Source organism: Sapajus apella, unplaced genomic scaffold, assembly GCF_009761245.1.
Source record: "Sapajus apella isolate SASKATOON/1434 unplaced genomic scaffold, GSC_monkey_1.0 scaffold12, whole genome shotgun sequence".
NCBI lineage: Eukaryota > Metazoa > Chordata > Mammalia > Primates > Cebidae > Sapajus > Sapajus apella.
The window spans coordinates 38,063,092-38,081,301 of NW_022436952.1; the positions used below are offsets into that span (position 1 = coordinate 38,063,092).

The 18,210-nt window shown below is 57.2% G+C and overlaps 1 protein-coding gene across 17 annotated transcripts in view; it reads left to right on the plus strand.

Moving 5' to 3' along the window:
• The window catches only part of MYO18A (myosin XVIIIA), a 103,942-nt gene that overhangs the window by 48,581 nt on the left and 37,151 nt on the right, over window positions 1-18,210 (plus strand). For 7 of the 17 annotated variants that reach the window (XM_032281004.1, XM_032281005.1, XM_032280993.1 and 4 more), the window contains 17 exons: window positions 5,093-5,128; window positions 7,227-7,314; window positions 7,512-7,618; window positions 7,741-7,917; window positions 8,256-8,469; window positions 8,704-8,846; window positions 10,032-10,132; window positions 11,128-11,191; window positions 11,387-11,531; window positions 11,857-11,877; window positions 13,067-13,078; window positions 13,670-13,846; window positions 14,068-14,158; window positions 14,413-14,605; window positions 15,424-15,510; window positions 17,630-17,771; window positions 17,904-18,063. In XM_032281004.1, coding sequence (XP_032136895.1) covers window positions 5,093-5,128; window positions 7,227-7,314; window positions 7,512-7,618; window positions 7,741-7,917; window positions 8,256-8,469; window positions 8,704-8,846; window positions 10,032-10,132; window positions 11,128-11,191; window positions 11,387-11,531; window positions 11,857-11,877; window positions 13,067-13,078; window positions 13,670-13,846; window positions 14,068-14,158; window positions 14,413-14,605; window positions 15,424-15,510; window positions 17,630-17,771; window positions 17,904-18,063 — 1,958 coding nt within the window. Of the gene's footprint in view, window positions 1-5,092; window positions 5,129-5,157; window positions 5,237-7,226; window positions 7,315-7,511; window positions 7,619-7,740; window positions 7,918-8,255; window positions 8,470-8,703; window positions 8,847-10,031; window positions 10,133-11,127; window positions 11,192-11,386; window positions 11,532-11,856; window positions 11,878-13,066; window positions 13,079-13,669; window positions 13,847-14,067; window positions 14,159-14,412; window positions 14,606-15,423; window positions 15,511-17,629; window positions 17,772-17,903; window positions 18,064-18,210 lie in introns of those variants that run through there. The other 10 variants (XM_032281008.1, XM_032281006.1, XM_032281001.1 and 7 more) reach the window with 5 other exon arrangements.

An 18,210-nucleotide genomic window follows, 5' to 3' on the forward strand; every position in this document is an offset into this window, starting at 1 on the left:
CAGAGCCACCCTGTAGCCAGGGCCTAGACTGAGGCCCTTGGCTCAGCTCTGCTCAGAAGGCGGAGCAACCTCTCCATGTGGCATACAGGGGCAGCAGCTCCCAGGTGTGCCTAAGAGCATCTTCCTGCATCCAAGCAAGCATGGGTGGGTGGGCCTTTGTGGAGCCCAGTGCCCACATGAGTTCTAGAACCAAGATCATGGTTTTGGGCAACAAGGACTCAAGCACAGCTCAGCTGGTGACAGAGCTCTGCCTGGCCAACAAGGAGACCCCATGTTACCCTTGCTCCCCCCAGGCAATGTGGCTGGCTATATGGAAAACTCTACCCTGCTGTTAGCCAGCCTGGCCTTCCAGTGGCAGTCCCTCGAGACCCAGACAGTTACCACCAGTGTGTGGGAGAAGGGTGGGTGTACCAGCTGGAGTATACCAGCCCACTCCAGGGCAGAATGGAGCTGAGGCTGCTTGAGTGCTTAACCCTTTGTGGGCTATACACACACTCTGGGAGCTAGGGGGTCTCCAAACCCTTGAGAGGTTTGCAGGAGGAAAACTGCAAGGAGACTGGCAGAAAGCAGGCTGAAGCGGAAGCTTCCTGGGCCAGTGCTGGGCTCTGCAGCCCTTGAGAGTGTAAGTGAAGGGCAGACAGTGGCCACAGAACAGGGACACTGCCAGGAGGAGGCTCAGCATGTCTTGGGGCCAGGAAAAGCTCCCCTGATTGTTTTTTCCTTCATGATGGGCAGGTTCTTGGTCTGATTGCCCAGAAAACGGGAGATGGAAGGGCCAAGGATCACAAAGGCAGGAAGCCCTGGAGTTAGGCCTGGAATTGGTGGTAGGAATGGAGGTGGGAATTGGCTATTTGACCTCTCCATGCTCCATCTCTGCTGTGTCTGGGCTGTGAGGCAGTGGGCTCGCCTCAATTGGGACTTGGTTGCTGCCCTAACACAAAGCCAGTAACCCCAGAGGACCTCACTGGCCTCTGGGTGCTCTGTGCCAGCATCTCACACATCTCACAGGTCCATGCTAAGCCTGGGGATAGACAGCAGGTGACAGTAGTACCTGATTGTGTTTTGTGGGAAAGAAGCCAAACTCTTAGCTGCAGTTGTCCTATTGGGAAGTTGGAAAGTGGGCTTCCTGGGGTAGCCTCTTGGAGCTGTGTGTTGCTTGGTGGATGGATGAATGGAAGATCTGTCCCAGGCCGTGAGATCATACCTTCTTACTCCCTCTGCATGGGGTGGGCAGGGATGCAGGGGATGATGCTAATGTCTACCTGTATTTGTATGGCCTTAGCTAGAGGGCAGCTCAAAGGAAGGCAGTGGCCCATCTAAGAGTCCTCAGCCTCCCACCAGCCCGATACCCCCAGAGACTTCCCAGAGAGCCAAGAGCCCTGCACCCACACTCGCCATGAATGGCCTGGGAGCTGCCATAGCAGAAGGCCCAAGTGAAGAGGCCCAGGGCCTGTCCCGGAAGCGGGTGGCAAATGCAGTGAGGAAGGTGGTGAGTAAGGTGCTGCCCGGCGAGGAAGTTGGGAATACCAAGGAGCCCCCAGGCAGAGGAATCAAGTCCCCTGAGCACCCGACTCGAAGCAAGAGGGGAGAAAAGGCAGCCCCTAGTCCCAAGCCGCCACCCCCTCCCCCTCCTCCCCCTGCTCCGCCTAAGCCTGAAGCGAAGAAGGAGGCGGCCAAGGATGAGCTCTCCCTGGGCCTGCGGAGCCTGATGTCTCGGGGCAGGGGCAAGGAGCACAAGCCGCGCGGCAAGCAGTCTCCTGGGAAGGGGGAGAAGCCTTCCAGCCAGGAGCCAGCCTCCCCAGACAGGGTGGACTCCCCAGAGAAAGCAGGATCCCCAGCCAAGCCTGAAACCCCAAAGAAGCAGCGCTCCCCAGCCCCACCGGAAGAGCTGGCAGCTCCAGGCTCCAGTGGCCCGAAGTCAGACCTCGCTGGAGAGCAGGAGTCCAAGTCACCAGCCCCTGGTGTGAAGCAGGAGGTACACGAGTGTGTCACTAACCGCTCCTGCCCCTCCCCAGCCTCGCTCAAGGGCCAGGCGCCCTCACAGCCGGCTTCCCCAAGCCACCTCTATGAACCCTGCATGACCAAGAGGCTGAGCCCAGGGTCGTGTGCTGAAGGCAGGGGCTGCATGGCTTTCTTTAACGGAATGCAGACCCCGAGATTGCCTGGGCTGCCAGCAGCTGGGATGGAAACTGCTAACCAGCATGCTGCTGGCCTTGCCATGGGAGTCAGGGCCTGGTCCCCAGCTACATGGCACCAACTTGAGGCCCCAGACCACAAGCCGAGGATCAGAGTCTCAGCAGATCAGTTTCAGGCAGAAAGACAGTGTTTTCTCAAGTCAGGGGGTCTGGTTTTGCATCCCCAGCCACTCACCCCCTGGGACCTCAGCAAAGTCCCATCTCAGACTTCTTCTGTTGAATGGGGATAATGCAGGTCTGAAATTTTTTCTCTGATACCCTGGGTGTAGAAGTATTTTGGAAATTAGTAATTTTTGTATTTTAGTGCCATACAGTATACATAATAAGCAACAACACGTAACAAACATCAATATTTCTAAAGCAAAATCTGAATATTCACACTACAGGGCATAGAGGATAAACTACCAGGTTTTGCCGCCAAAATAGTTAAGAAAAAATGTTTTGTTTTTGGGGCTTTTGGGATTTTGGAATTGCAAGTAAGGGACAATACTGCTTTGAAGGATTTTAAGTAACTAGAAGATTAGAAATGATACAGATAATGCTCCAAACTGGTCCCTGGCGTGGTGGGTGCTCTGTAAATGGCAGTGTTGATAGTGGTGCTAATAACCCTTGTTACTGATGCCATCACTGCCTTCTTTAGGTCTGGCCAGCATGACCCTCCGGCAGCAGGACTCTTGAGGAGCCCTGTACTTGGATGGCAGATGGGTACAGTGGGCCCCTTGGGATATAGGGATAACCCCATCTTCCCAGAAAGTGTTCTCTGGGTGGGGCAGGAGGGTGAGAAGCAGGAGGGAGGCTCAGTCCAGCCTCTTCCCCTTCAAAGGTATTGCTGTATTGCTGCCTTGGCTGGCCTCTGAGTTGGGGGCAGTTCTCTTCAAGCTTCCCTTTTGTGGACCGTGCTGAGGCCTCACAGGGTGTAGGGGAGGGGCATCAAGTTTTGCCACTACTTCCCTGTGCCTGTGCAGGCTCTTTCTGGCTAGAAGGAGAGACATCTGGAGGGTGCCAGGGAACAGCCTGAGAGGCCTTGAGGCCCTCCCTGACTGCTCCCTCCTGGGACCTGGGGAGCCTTGTTGCTCCCCATTCTTCCTGGGCATTGCAACACTTAGAGAAAAGCCAGCCACCGCTTTCCCTACCCACCTGGTCCACTCTGTGAATCAGGGAAGTGACTGCTCCTGCTCACAGGGAGGAGCTGGCATGGGCATTTTAGGCAGGGTGTGGGCAGAACTGTCAGTCGCTCTGGAGAACCTATAAGCAGGCAGGGAGAGCTGTGAGCCTGTTCCTGGGCTGGCTGCCCTCCCCTCGTCCCCCTCCTCTCCCAAGGGAGGAGTTGAGAGCTGAGCTGTGCCCTGACCTGGAGTTTAGCCACCTGTCACCTGGACCTGGGTCAGAGGCCAGTGGGCAAGTGGGATAATAGGGCTTAAGAAAGGCAGATGGGATGAAATCACCCCAGGACTCCCAGGCACCTGTTCTTTTTTTCTAATCTGACAGTTTAAAAACTCAAGTTGCCGCGTGGCTTACCTCCCTGGCGCTACTTTCCTTCCCTGATGGGTCCCTGTGGCTTCCTGGGCTGGGAGCTCGGCATGCTGCAGCTCCTTCATTTCTGCACTGGGACTAATAGTGGTTTAACCTTTAGGCAGGAGCTGCCAAGGTCCAGCTGACCCCCGTGGAAGAGGCCCACCAGCGGCTGGAGAGGATCTTCACAGCTTCTGTAATGCCACTTGCGTGTGTGGGTCTGAGTCCCTGGCTGTCCTCTTCCTGAGGCTGTCGGCAGGGCCCTGTGTGTCTGTAGGCGCGCTGACTGTGAAGGTGGCTCCGTGGCGGCCTGTGGGCCCTCATGTTGGCCCCTCTCTTAAAGCAATGAGAGAAGGGCTCTGGGGAGAGTCATCCCTCCAGAGAGCCCAAAGCCATGTGCACATGGGAGGGCGCCCTGCTTGCTCAGGGTCCAGTCCCTTTCTCTAGCCACATTGCCCTGCCTTGAGGGCATGTCTTGGTGTCAGGGCCTTGCGGGTAGTAAGGAAGGGTACTGTCGCTATTTTTGGTGCCCTGGCTCTTCAGACCTAGGTGGGGCCTGTTAACTCCTTGCCCATTTCTAACAGGTAATGTCCAAGTCCTGGTTGACGCACCTTCCTCCCCAGAAATGCTTTTCAGGGCTTTAAGTAACCAGAGAGGTCACAGCTGGCTGCAGGGTCTGCCCACAGTGCCTTGGCTCTTGGGCAGCTGTCAGGTGGTCCCTAGGTTGGATCTAGGTGGGGTCACTGTGCCTGGCTGGCAGAGGTGGGAGTACTGTAGGGTGCATGGGGGTTGAGGGAGAGACCCTAGACTGGAGCTGGTGGGTGCTGTGTTCAATGAGGTGCAGGGCTACAGCTCTGAGCGCAGCCCTTGGCCTGGGGAGTGGCACCCCGGGGCTGTGTTAGAAAGCGAGGAGCAGCTCTGTGCTGGGGCATTTCTCTAGGCTGAGAAATGCCCTGGAGATAAGGCAAGATGCTCCCAGGGGGCCCAGGCCTTGGGTGTGGTGAGGTGGCCTGGCCCGGTAGACACATGGAAGAGGGAGCCTGATTCAGAATGGACCAGGTGGCCAGCCCGGGAGAGGCTGCGACCAGAGGCAGAGTGGCAGACTCCTGCCCAGGCCACTGGGAATGACTTAGAACCGCGTCTCCTGAGGCCTGATGGTCACTAGTATCTCTTCACCTTCCTGGCCTCTCCTTGACTGGGTACAGTTCACCTGCCCAGGCCCGCTCCCAGGTCCTGTGCCAAGCTCCTCCACCTTCACCCCGGGCCTGGGATAACCAGAGAGTGCCGGCCTAGTTGACCCAGGAGCGCTTGCTAAAGGGGCGTGCCAGTGGTCTGCTTGTCTTCACCCCTCTTCTCTCTCTCTCTCCTTTGCTTGCTGTTGGTAGCTGGACCCTGAGGCTGCCTCTCCTGCCCACAGCCAGGTAGGGTGCTCTTCCCCCACTCAGGAGCCCTCTGCTCCCTCCGGTGACCACCCAGTGCCCCCGGCCTGCACCTGGGCTGGCATCTGTGCTCGGGCCTCCTGCTGGAGTGTAAGGCCTCTTTCTCCTCCAGGCTCCCACCCTGTGTCTGGGAGGACCCCAGGGGGAAGCAATGCTGGGAGCTTGAGATGGTGCAGCTCTGTGCCAGGCCCTTGGGGAGCATCTAGACCGAGTGTTGCTCTTCAAGTTGGGCGCATGTGGCATATGGTTCTCAGCCACTGGGGCCCATGGGGGGCCTAGTTGAGTTCTAGGTGTTTCAATTCTGCTCACTCTGGATAGAGAAAGCTAAAAAGGCCAAATCCCTGCCCTCTTCCCAGCCCATGCCTGAAGATGAGACATTCTTTGTCTCCACCTCCTGGCCAATGTGAGAAACCTATTTTCAGATTAGCTCTGAAGGAGTTTGTTATAGGCTATGATGTCACCTTCATCAGTCCCCAAATACCTGGTCCATAGAAGGTGTCCAATTAAGACAAATTCTTCCCTGTCTTACGTGATTTGAAAAAAAATACAACATTGTAATGATTTGTATAAAATTATAGTTCTGTAATCATAAAGAACTAGCCGTTTTAATGTCCTTGCTGAACACACTGAAATGTTGCCAGCCCCATGGTGATCCTCCTATTCAAAGACTTATTTCATGCGTCCATGAAACCCAGAGATCTGGGAGCCACTGGTGTAGCCCAGCCCTCTTACTCCAAGCTGGGGGAGGGCAGTCCACTGCTGGAGGGATTTGTCTAAAGCCAGAAGCCAGCCTGGGAGGAGAGCCCCCATCTCCTTTTCTTTCAGCTCTGAGAAATGTGACAAAGAATGTATTTCTTATGTTTTCTTATCCTTTCCTAATTTCTCACCCAGGGGGTCAGGACCCAGAGAGTATCCACGGCTGGGCCTCGGGTCTCAGGTTAATTGTGTCCCACAACTGGAGCCCTCTAAGAGTGTAGGGGCTCGGGCTAACCTGAGGGTGGGCCCATAGCACTGTGGTGCCCATCCCCCACCCAGGGCACGCGACAACCTTGCTGCCATTTCACCCGCTCACGACAAGGGGAGCCCGATGGGCCCTGGGTCCCTCGTCTGTTTCCCCAGCTCCCCACGCACAATTTCGTCCCAGCCCAAGTGTCCTTAGAGGGTGCCAGGTTTGACAGCCCCATACCCTTTCAGTATCTATGAATGGTGATTTCTGAGCTGATGACCTCCTGAGGCCTCCGGGGGCTCCCAGCTCCTTCACACCACTCCTGTGCCACCCATCTGTGCAATGTGCAAGCCTCTCCCTGTGTTTGACAGAGCAGGGCTGCCCCTACCCCCAGATTTCTGGCCACCCTGACTCGTGCCCTTGTGTGGCATCAGCATGTCCACTAGGTCTGTGTGACAGGGGTCTTTGCTGGCGGTGGCGTGCAGGAGGAGCAGGGAGGCTGGTATGTGTACCTAGGCACTGTCCCCCTGCCCAGATAGAGCACCCTCTGCAGGGGAGGGCCGGGCTGAGGCCAGGGCTCTGAGCCCACCTATCATTCTGTACTGCAAAGTCTGAGTGACACTCCCCTCTCAGGTCTGAGGACATGCCCTCTCCCAGCTTGGCAAAGGAGGCCCTATCATTTGGATGAAGGGAGAAGCTGGGCATGGAATATCCTAGTAGCTGTGGCCAGGGTCTAGGGCCTTGTACTCAGGATACTGATCTCCCAGGCTTGGCAGTGTGGAGGGGCAGGGGCAGCTGAGGGAGAACCTGGTGATTTGCTTCCCTGGGGCCTGCTCTCTCCTGGGCACAAGCTCCCTCTGTCCCTGTCCTGCCAGATCCTCACTGATGGTATGGTCCCGAGCCTCTGTGTCCTATCCTCAGGGCTCCTCAGAGCCGCCCCTGCCTCCTGGTTTCCCCACCCTCATTCCTGGATACCTCTGATGTCCCTGTGTTTGTTCTGTGTCTGCCACCTAACTCATCCCTCGCCCAGTGGCTCATCTTGAAGCCCTTCCCTCACTTGCCTCCCCTCTCCTGCTGTCCTTGTCCCTGTCTTCCATAGCAGGACCTGACTGTTTACTCTTCCCTCTCTGACAGGCAAAGACAGAAGAGCAGATTGCAGCAGAGGAGGCCTGGAATGAGACGGAGAAGGTGTGGCTGGTCCATAGGGATGGCTTCTCACTGGGTGAGTCTCGGAGGGTCGGAGACACATGTTGGGACTCTCTAGTCTCAGGGCTGGGCAGAGGATGTGCCTTCTGCATCTGGGCAGTGAGCAAGGGGAGGCTGGTGATGCAGTGGGGTGGAGGGCAGGACCGAGAAGGTCCCAAGTAGGGTAGCAGAGGCTTCCCAGCCCCATCCCAATTGTCTGTCCCTCCCCTGCAGCCAGTCAGCTCAAATACGAGGAGCTCAGCTTGCCTGAGGGGAAGGTGCGTGTGAAGCTGGACCACGATGGGGCCATCCTGGATGTGGACGAGGATGACGTGGAGAAGGTGGGCAGGGGGCTGGGGGAGGGGAGGAAGCTCAGGAGTGCACTGGGAGGGGCAGACCCGTCCTCTGGCAGCGGAGATGGGCTCTGCTGTTCCAGTGCCCACCTGTTTGTCCTCCCACACAGGCTAATGCTCCCTCCTGCGACCGTCTGGAGGATCTGGCCTCACTGGTGTACCTCAATGAGTCCAGTGTCCTGCACACCTTACGCCAGCGCTACGGTGCTAGCCTGCTGCACACATATGCTGGCCCCAGCCTGCTGGTCCTCGGCCCCCGTGGGGCCCCTGCTGTGTACTCCGAGAAGGTGCGGCGCCCTTGAGGCTACCCCACTGGCTCCTGGCCCCACCTTCCGCCCTGGCTCTCTGCGCTTCCCCTCTGGCATCCCACTGGGCTCCTGTCCACTCTCACAGTTGACCTGGGAGGAGGAATCGTTTCAAGAGATGGAGACAAGACCTCCCCACCACCTTTGATGGAGTGAAGGACTTAGTGTCTGCAATTCCATGCATGGCCTTGGCCTCAGTCTCAGAATCCCTGGGCACTACAGGAGGGAAAATCCAGAAAGACATGGACCTTGGGGGTAAGGGGTGTCTAAATAGGAACAGCTAAGAGCCAACCCCTTCTCTCCCTCGCTGTCCGCCCAAGGTGATGCACATGTTCAAGGGGTGTCGGCGGGAGGACATGGCACCCCACATCTATGCCGTGGCCCAGACCGCATATCGGGCCATGCTGATGAGCCGCCAGGACCAGTCGATCGTCCTCCTGGGCAGCAGTGGCAGTGGCAAGACCTCCAGCTGCCAGCATCTGGTGCAGTACCTGGCCACCATCGCGGGCGTCAGCGGGAACAAAGTGTTTTCTGGTGAGGCAAGGACAACGGAGAAAAGTGAGAGTGGGGTGAGGAGGGGGGTGAGGAGAGAGCACCCGCTGAGGTGCCAGCTCTTTTTCTCCCTGGCCTTTCCATTCCCCCAAAACCCCTCTGTCCATGGGCAGTTCTGGTCTGAGTGGCCCCAAGCCTTCATGCCTCTGGAGCTCCTAGCTGGGGGATAAGCTGCCCCTGACTTTCCTGATGTCCCCTTGGGCCTGTATTCTGCAGTGGAGAAGTGGCAGGCTCTGTACACCCTCCTGGAAGCCTTTGGGAACAGCCCCACCATCATGAACGGCAATGCCACCCGCTTCTCCCAGATCCTCTCCCTGGACTTTGACCAAGCTGGCCAGGTGGCCTCAGCCTCCATTCAGGTGAGAGTGCTGCCCAGGACTTGGGGTAGGAGGAGATGAACCACAGGATTTCATGACCTAGAAATGAGGCTGTCTCCTGTGCCTCATTTTCCTGGGATTCTGCCTCAACAAAATTGAGCCAGACCTGGGCAGGGTTGGCCTGTGCTGCCCGGAGGCATCGCCTTTCTGCCTTCTGTGCCTCCTGCCCTGTATGGGGCCTGGCCCAGCTTTCTGCCCACTTCCCTTCGCTCTTCCAATCCTGGGGTTGTCCTCAGCTTACTGCTGGGCCTCAGCCTCACTCCCACTTTCTGAGATTCATGCTCAGGGGCTTCTCTCAGACCGATTTCACCTAGCAGAGGAGTGGCTTGTCAGAAAGTAATGCCCAGCCAAAGCTGATTCCCTCCCATACTAAATACATCACCACAAGCTCCCACTTCCAGAAGGCGGGTGCCTGCAGGCTGGGCAGAGCAACAGGGTCCCTTTGGGAGGAGCTGGGCCTGTCTTCTTCCACCTTGTTCTGGTTTCTGTCCCCTATTTGATCCTAGAGGGATCTGGTATCTGGTTGAGCACCTTGGGAATAAGATGTAGCTGCTTAATTGAGCCAGATGTGGTAGCACATGCCTGTGGTCCCAGCTACTTGGGAGACTGAAATTGGAGGGTCACTTGAGCCTGGGAGATTGAGGCTGCAGCAAGCTGTGATTGTACCACTGCACTCCAGCCTGGGCAACGGAGCGAGACCATATCTAAAAAAATAATTTTTAAAAAAGATGCAGGTTGGGCATGGTGGCTTATGCCTTTAATCCCAGCACTTTGGGAGGCTGAGGCAGGCAGATCACCTGAGGTCAGGAGTTCAAGACCAGCCTGACCCTATCTCTACTAAAAATACAAAAATCAACCTGGTGTGGTGGTGCATGTGCCTGTAATTCCAGCGACTTGGGAGGCCAAGGCAGGAGAATTGCTTGAACCCAGGAGGCAGAGGTTGCAGTGAGCCGAGATCGCACTCAGAGCACCATTGCAGTCCAGCCTGGGTGATGGAGTGAGACTCCATCTCAAATCTAAAAAAAAAAGCAAAAAATGCAGCTTCTTGTTCCCCAGGGCCTAGAGGACTCTGGGCTTGATTCCTTCTGATGTACTGATGTGGGGTGGGAGAAACTCAATCTGGCACTACCCTCCTTACCTTACCCACACCTCCATGCTGTCCCACAGACAATGCTTCTGGAGAAGCTGCGTGTGGCTCGGCGCCCAGCCAATGAAGCCACATTCAACGTCTTCTACTACCTGCTGGCCTGTGGGGATGGCACCCTCAGGTGAGATGGGTCAGAGGGTACACAAGGGTGCTCTGAGCTCCAGCCCACTGACTAGGCTCCTGGGCCTTGACTGCATCCTCAGTTAAAGCCACCTGATCGCATCCTGCACTGTTTGGTCACTGCATGTCTGCTACGTGCTAGGCTCTGACCGGGGTCCCAGGGACAGTGAGATGAATTAGACATAGCCCCTGCCTGTCAGGAACTCCCTGCTCCCAGGTACTGGGGCCCGGCTATAAGGGAGGGGAACAGCCAGCCCTTCAGTGTTTCCAGGGCCTAGCTAGGAGCTCCGTTACCCATGAAGCCAGCTCTGGAAAGCAAAGCACACAGAGGTGCCAGTGGCTGGGGAGTTCCCTTGGGCTTGTATTCTGCAGTGGAGAAGTGGCAGGCTCTGTACACCCTCCTGGAAGCCTTTGGGAACAGCTCTACCATCATGAATGGCAATGCCACCCACTTCTCCTGGCTAGTAGGGGGCTGAGCTGGTATTTGAGTCCACACTGGGGCCAAAAGCCCTTGCCTTTTCCAGTGCCCTCCAGGCTGGCCCTTCCTGGCCCATGTTGGTTGCCTCTGCCATGCACTTCCCCTCAGACCTTCAGACTTGGCATGTGTGTTCACTGAAAGGAGATAAATGATGAGGCTGAGTTGGCAGCCCCAGGCCATTGTTCTCTTTAGCCCTTCTTGTAACTGAGGGCATGGGCATGGTCTCTGCCTTGGCTGGACTCGCCCTTCGGGCAGGTCCCCTGCTCTGTTCTGAGGGCCTGGCTGCATCCTCTCAGCAGGGCATGTCTGGTGACCTGTCCTCAGGAGAACGGTGCTCTGACCAGGCTTCCAGGCCAGTTAGGAAAGCGTGGCAGCTGGCCTGCCAGTTGGGGATGATGGCGTGATGGGCAGACAGAATTTGGAGTCTGGAAGCTAAGTCTGTCTCTCTCCACCCTGGGAGGGAAATGGCCTTGGCATGGGGACCAAGCGCCGTGCTGACGCCTCATTTGTACCCCTAGGACAGAGCTCCACCTCAACCACTTGGCAGAGAACAGTGTGTTTGGGATTGTGCCACTGGCCAAGGTGAGGGATCTGTGGGGTCTGGGTTGGCAGCCCTGAGCCTTGGTGGGTAGGAGAAACCTCCAAGGGTCCCGTGGGAATAGTGGGAGCCCAGCTCACTCCAGCTGCTGACTCTACCCAAGCCTCACCCTCCCTGAGGGCCCAGCCTGTGGGGATGTGCTGGGAGGGACAGCCCTTTGAGGTCATCTGTCTCCACAGCCTGAGGAAAAGCAGAAGGCGGCTCAGCAGTTTAGTAAGCTGCAGGCGGCCATGAAGGTGCTGGGCATCTCCCCTGATGAACAGAAGGCCTGCTGGCTCATTCTGGCTGCCATCTACCACCTGGGGGCTGCAGGAGCCACCAAAGGTAACCTGCAGTGTGTCCCAGCAAGCTGGCTTATCCCCTGGGAGACCTCTTAGGAACCCTGCCCACTCCCAGTTTATTCTGGCCCAGGACAGACTCAGCCATTCTGAGACACCCCTCTTTTGCTTCTCAGCCCCCCACATCAGAGCAGAAGGCCCAAGAAGTGTCTTTGCCAGTGACAGCCTGAGGCCTGGACTTAGCTGTCCATGCTGGGGGGTACTGTGAGGATGCATGGAGGGCTGGGGGTTCAGAGGCTGAGGGACAAGAAGGGTACTAAGGCAGGGCAGACCCCCTGGAATAACTCTCCTCCTTGTTCCCTTCCTGACAGAGGCCCCCGAGGAGCAAGAGGGTAACTGACTTCGGCCCTGCCCTGGGGTGTAGGGGACACTATGCCCTGTCTTGGTGCTTGCCCAGGACTTTCTAGGGGCTGGGCTTGTTCTATCACTGTGGAGAGGACTGGTCTGGGGAGAAGCCCCGGGGTTGAGAGTGGAAGGGGAGACTGCAGGCTGTGGGGTGTCTTGGAGTCCCAGGAGTAGCTGGTTCTCCTGCCTGTTTTGGATCTGGATTCTGGAACCTCTCAGGATGCCCTCCATGGGATGGGATAGGGTGGGCTTGCTTCCTGGGGCCTCCCGAGACCAGTTTTCCCCAGTCCTCTTCCCTTCTCTCCACTGGTTGGGTAGCTGCGTCTCTTCCTCTTGCATGTCAGGGTGGCTGCCACTAGAGGGCAGCAGGCACCGCAGTAACGAATGGACTGCAGCTAAGGCACTTGCGCTTGGGGACTTGGCCTTGCTTGGAAGAGCTCTGCTCCATCCTCCAAGATGACTTACACTGGAGGGTGGTGATCCTCTTCACCCCTTTTTCCTCCAGTTTCGGGAAAGGGGATGCTGGCACTGGACAGCACCCTGGGCTTTGGTACCCCTCTGGGATGTGAAGGGCCCCAGGCTGCTCAGCTGGAGTGAGAAAGCCCTGGCGGGTGGTGGGTGCCTGGCAGAACGGGTGCCTGGCTTTGAGGCTCTGTGTGACCCCAGGAGGTGCTATCCCTGCCCAGGAGGAGTCAGGCTCTGTGTTAGAGAAGTTGTCTCAAGACTGTGGAGGATGTGCAGGCAGGCGGGCACATGGCTGTGTCTTGAGGGAGGTGGCTTCACTTTGAAGCGGTGACAAACCTGGCTTTCCTCTAACCTACCCAGCCCCAGCTGCAGGCAGAGAGCTCCGGGTGTCGGCACAGGGACCTTGTGGAGCAAAGTCTGTTAGCGCCTCAGAGCTTCCGGTGTTTTTTTTTTTTGGGGGGGGAGGGGTGCACAAACGTCTTTACAGGTCTCTTTCTGTGTGTGTCAATGTGATTACACCCACAAGTATACTCCCTGGAGACTGTGTGTGTGTGCGTGTGTCCCAAGTCTGACTGTGGTTGTGTTTTCTTGCCTGCTCATCCTCACAACTCCCCGCCCCACGGACCCTCCGAGACAGCAAGCTCCGTTGATGACTGTTTGCTAACACACTGTTTTTCTTTGCATGCTGCATGCTGGTCCTTTGCCTTACAGAAGCTACTGAAGGTAAAACCTTGTTTCTTGTTAGCTTTCCCTAATTGGCGTGATTAGACACATGTTGGCTGAGGCGCGTATGTCTGTGCGGGCTGTTCCCTTTCCCCTGTGGCTTTTTTGCCTCCCCACTGTTGGGCTATTAGAGGGTGTTTGTGGTCTCCATGGGCAGATGCCAGGGGCAAGAGGGAGGGTTCTAATGCACCTAGGGAATGGGGAGTCCTCTCTCAAGATAAATCCCCCGCAGGCACATGGGTTTCTTGTGCCCATCCAGGTGGGCTGGTTTGTCCTCTGACTCTGCCCTTCCCCTAGTTGGGCACCCCTGGAGCTGAGCCCTCTGAAAAGGGCTTTTTGCAGCTGGCTTGTTGCCCTCTGGTGGTAGCATGTGCAGTTACCTCCTCTTTAGGACCTGCTCATTCTCTTTATCCCCACGGAACACAGGAAGTACTGGCCACTGCTAGCTGCCCCTGTTCTGCCTGAAGCCCATCAGGTGTCATCTGGGCTGATTTTTGCCTCCAGAAGATGCAGTCATCAGCTGGTCATCAGGTGATCAGCTGGCCTAAGGAAAAACACCCAGGATGCAAGATCCCTTTTTCTACCCTACAGCTGGGCGCAAGCAGTTTGCCCGCCATGAGTGGGCCCAGAAGGCGGCGTACCTGCTGGGCTGCAGCCTGGAGGAGCTGTCCTCAGCCATCTTCAAGCACCAGCACAAGGCTGGCACTCTGCAGCGCTCCACCTCCTTCCGCCAGGGCCCTGAGGAGAGCAGCCTGGGAAATGGGACAGGTACTCTTTGCCCCTTGGCTGGTAATTGTGAGCAGGAGGCCTCATCCAGGGCTTGCTGCCATCCCTGGGGCTAGAGGGGACTGCTGGAGTGAACTGATGCTCGTCAGTGGCAGAAGCCCCACCCCAGGCCTCCTGCTGGCTGGGCCCTGGGCAGTTCAGGGCCTTACCCAGGTGGGGAGCCCTGGGGAGCAGGAGATAGCGCTGCTCCCCCTGCCCCACAGGCCCGAAACTGAGTGCGCTGGAGTGCCTCGAGGGGATGGCGGCTGGCCTCTACAGCGAGCTCTTCACCCTTCTCGTCTCCCTGGTAAACAGGTGAGTGCCAGGCGGGACCCAGGGTGTTTCCTGCTTCGGCAGATGTGGAGTTGATGCCTTTGTGTCTGGTTGGCTGAGGCAGAGCTAGTCTCCTCCAGCAGGGGCTCACTATCTCGTGGGGGCCATGAGCAAGGCCGGCACTCCCTCCCAACCAGGTTCCTGGGGACCTGGGCAGGGTCAGTCTTGGGTAGGGCAGGGCTGCTTGGTGCCAGGGACCAACCAGCGGGGCTCTGACCCAGGCTGTCCCTGTCCAGGGCTCTCAAGTCCAGCCAGCACTCGCTGTGCTCCATGATGATTGTGGACACCCCGGGCTTCCAGAACCCTGAGCAGGGTGGGTCAGCTCGCGGAGCCTCCTTTGAGGAGCTGTGTCACAACTACGCCCAGGACCGGCTGCAGAGGCTCTTCCACGAGCGCACCTTCGTGCAGGAGCTGGAAAGATACAAGGAGGTAGCTCTCGGACCTGGGCCCCCTGGGCGCCACCCAGCCTCAGCTTCTGGCCTTGGCACCCCCAGAAGGGCATCTGTGGATGCAGAAGGCACCCCCTCCCCACTTCTTACTCTCTGTTTCTGTCCTCCCGTGCTCTCTGGAGCAGGAGTCATTCCTTGCCACCTTTTCCCTGGCCTCTGGCTTTGGCATGTTCTCACTTTGTGGAGAGTTTACTCTCCAAGAAGCTGCGGGTGCACTGAGGGTCCCCAGGAGGCTGCCCTTGCCCTCTTTTGAGGCACCTCCCTGGCCTGGTGATTGCCACTGTGTGGTTCCCGCTCCAAGGGTGTCTGAGCCTGGCCTTCCCGTCTCCCTTCCCTGATCTGTGAGGATGCCGGGTGATGGCTTAGTGCCTTCTGTAAGAGTGTCCCGGATAGGATGAGAACTGGAAATCCTGCCTCACCTGAAAGTGAGTTGAGTGAATTGTCAGGATATTTATTTGGGACGAAAGAGGATTCAGAAGGAAAATGGCATTTGTCTTCAAGTGCTCAAGGATGATTGTGTGAAATTAAGAGTGGGCTTACTCTGCGTTGCCTAATCAACTGATGTGAGTAACAGGAGAATGTGACTCTGGCTTAGGTTAAAAAGAGGTTCTGAGAATTTTAGCTGTACAAAAAATACAGTGAGTTGCCTTTGGAGCAATTTCATTTGGGATGATGGTGGGAGCACCTGCAGGCACAGAAGGAGGTTGGCCTTGCTGGCCTCAGGACCCCCCAGCCACTCAAAGGGCTGTGTCCCCAATGTGACCCTCATGCTCAGTATTGCTTGGCCTTCCTTCCCAGGAGAACATTGAGCTGGCGTTTGATGACTTGGAGCCCCCCACGGGTGACTCTGTGGCTGCTGTGGACCAGGCCTCCCATCAGTCTCTGGTAGGAGCTCCAGAGAGGGTCTGGGCAGCCTTTCCTCTCATTACTTACCCCTCTCCTCATGTGAGCTGCTGCTGGGGGTGCCACTGTGGGCTGAGGGAGGGTCCAGCAGTCATGCCCAGACACCAACTACTCTGTGGAGCTGGGGCTCTGCCTCTCAGCACTCAGGCAGTCTGGCCAGGAAGGCAGCATTTTCTTCGCCCTGCTGCCCTGGGGAGCCACAGCCCATGGGTGTCCCAGCCGGGCAGGAATGCATATCTCATTTCTTAGCATCTGAGGCTCAGGTCCCAGCTGGTGACTGGCTGAGCCACCAGTGCGTCTGCCAGGAGCCCTGGTGACCAGTTCCAAGTGGTGAGGGCGCAGACCCCAAGGACAAAGTCATTCCCTCCCATTGTCTCCAAGAAGAGGACTGGTGCAACCTAACAGAGCAGGGCCAAGAGCCAGCCTCCCACTCCCAGTGGAGACAGTGCCAAGCTGTACAACGCCCTCTGGGGGGCTGTCATGGATTTGAAGCCTTGCCCCTCAACCCTGGGGGCAGGCTTTGTCACCCTTTGTACTAGCGTCTTGGGCACCTTGGCACTTGGTGGGGGACTGGCTGGCCTTGTGAACACCTGGCATTTAGCGCTTGCCCTCCATTGGGGAATTGCATAAGGTGCTCTGTTGGAGAACCGGCACTTTGTGAGGCTGCCGATCTCCCTCCTCTGCTTTCATTCCTGCCTCTCCATCCCTCTTCTCTGCCATAAGGCCCTGTTTGGCTTGCTTACGTGGTGGGGCCTGGGAGAGAGTGAGTATCCCCCGGGGACAGATGTTTAAAGTGCCCAAGCACCGCGTCTCCCCGGGGAAGTGGATTTTCTTTTCTTGACACCTGAGGTCCTGTGGTGGCCTCACTCAGAGCCATTGTAGTTCCTGGGAGAGGGGGGACATCAGCATGTGAGACTCATGAGCAGCAGGGGTCAGGCAGCGTGTGGGAAGAGCTTGGCCCTCCTTTGTCTCCTGTGGTCTCCTCTGACTACTGTGCCCTGGCGTGGGGCAGCTGCACCCCTGGGAAGGGGCCTTGGTGCCAAGCCTGTCTCCCCATCTGATGGCTTCATTGCTCATTCCCACTACTCAGCGCCTGCTGCCCTTTGGCCACGTTCTGCTTCCTTCTGGTAATCACGGCAACTCCCTCGGGCATCTGCGGGGAGGAGAAGCTGGCAGCTGGGGTCAGAGAGACGAAAAATGGCTCTTTTTCTCACTTCTTTTTTCCTCTGGTCCCTAAAGGCCAGGCCAGAATAGGGTGTAGGGAAGGTTCCTTCCTTCCTGCCCGAGGAAGATGTGGGAACGCCATAGAAAAGGCACCTTCAGGCCAGATGTGGCCACAGACCTAGTTTGTTTGGCCTTCATGGGATATTAGAAATCAGAATTTTGTATATTTCTACCTTCTCTTGAAGAACCAGAGAGTTTATCAGTGCTAGGCCAGTGTTCTTCCAGGACAGCAGTTGGCTGCAGCTCAGTGGTGGTGGTTCTCTTTAGACAGGGACACCTGCTCTCTAGCTCGTCCCAGCTTCCACCAGGTTTGGCTGCCACATCCATTAAGTCACCTGTCTTATGCTTTTGGCCCTTGAGTTTATACCCTGCAGTGATCCCGGCAGCCATCTGAGCCCTCTCTGGGTTCCCTCCTCTCAGGGACCAGGATTAAGCCCACAGCCATCACTCACTAACAGCTTCCATAGGGCCAAGCCTTGTGCTCAGGGCCTTCCAGACTTTATCCCACTGCCAAGGAGTGAGAGCAGTACAGGACTCACCCAAGCCCCTTGTGACCTCTGAGGGGACAAGGGTGGAGGAGGGCCTCAGGGCACAGGTTTGGGCCAGCAGGAAGGCTGCAGTCTTTGGTGACTTTGGACCAGAGCGATAAGCGTCCTCTTTTGCTGTGGGCTTCCCTCTGCTCCATTTCTAGGCTCCCCTTTTCCTGGGCTGCCCGCCTCCTCCACAAGGTGTCAGCAGTGAGCAGCAGGAGCTGTGGCGTGTGCGTGCGTGCATGGGTGCATGTGTGTAGCATTCTGTAGGGTGTGTTTGGGCCCAGGGACCCTGGCCCCTTTCCCACAGCTCCATATGACAAGGAGGGATTGCTCCTTCTTTGTAGGTCCGCTCACTGGCCCGCACAGACGAGGCAAGGGGCCTGCTCTGGCTATTGGAAGAGGAGGCCCTGGTGCCAGGGGCCAGTGAGGATGCCCTCCTGGAGCGCCTTTTCTCCTATTATGGCCCCCAGGAAGGTGACAAAAAAGGTAGGTGGCATCCCTAGAGGGTAGCTCCTCGGCTTCCTCTTACACACAGGTGGAGCCAGGTGGCACTCCTTGGGGCCCACTTTGGGCCTGGGCCCTGCCCGACAACCGGAGTCTTGCTTCTCTTACCCCCAGGCCAAAGCCCCCTTCTGCGCAGCAGCAAACCACACCATTTTCTCCTGGGCCACAGCCATGGCACCAACTGGGTAGAGTACAACGTGACTGGCTGGCTGAACTACACCAAGCAGAACCCAGCCACCCAGAATGCCCCCCGGCTCCTGCAGGACTCCCAGAAGTAAGACCACCACTCCATCTGCCCCTGTTCTGTTCCCAGGACTGTTTTGGTTTTGGGGTGCCCTCCTCCTGGAGTTGTCTCAGAGGCCCCCTCCCTAGCAAAGTAGATGGCCTTTATTTCTGAGAGGCAGTGGCCCAGGGCACTTGG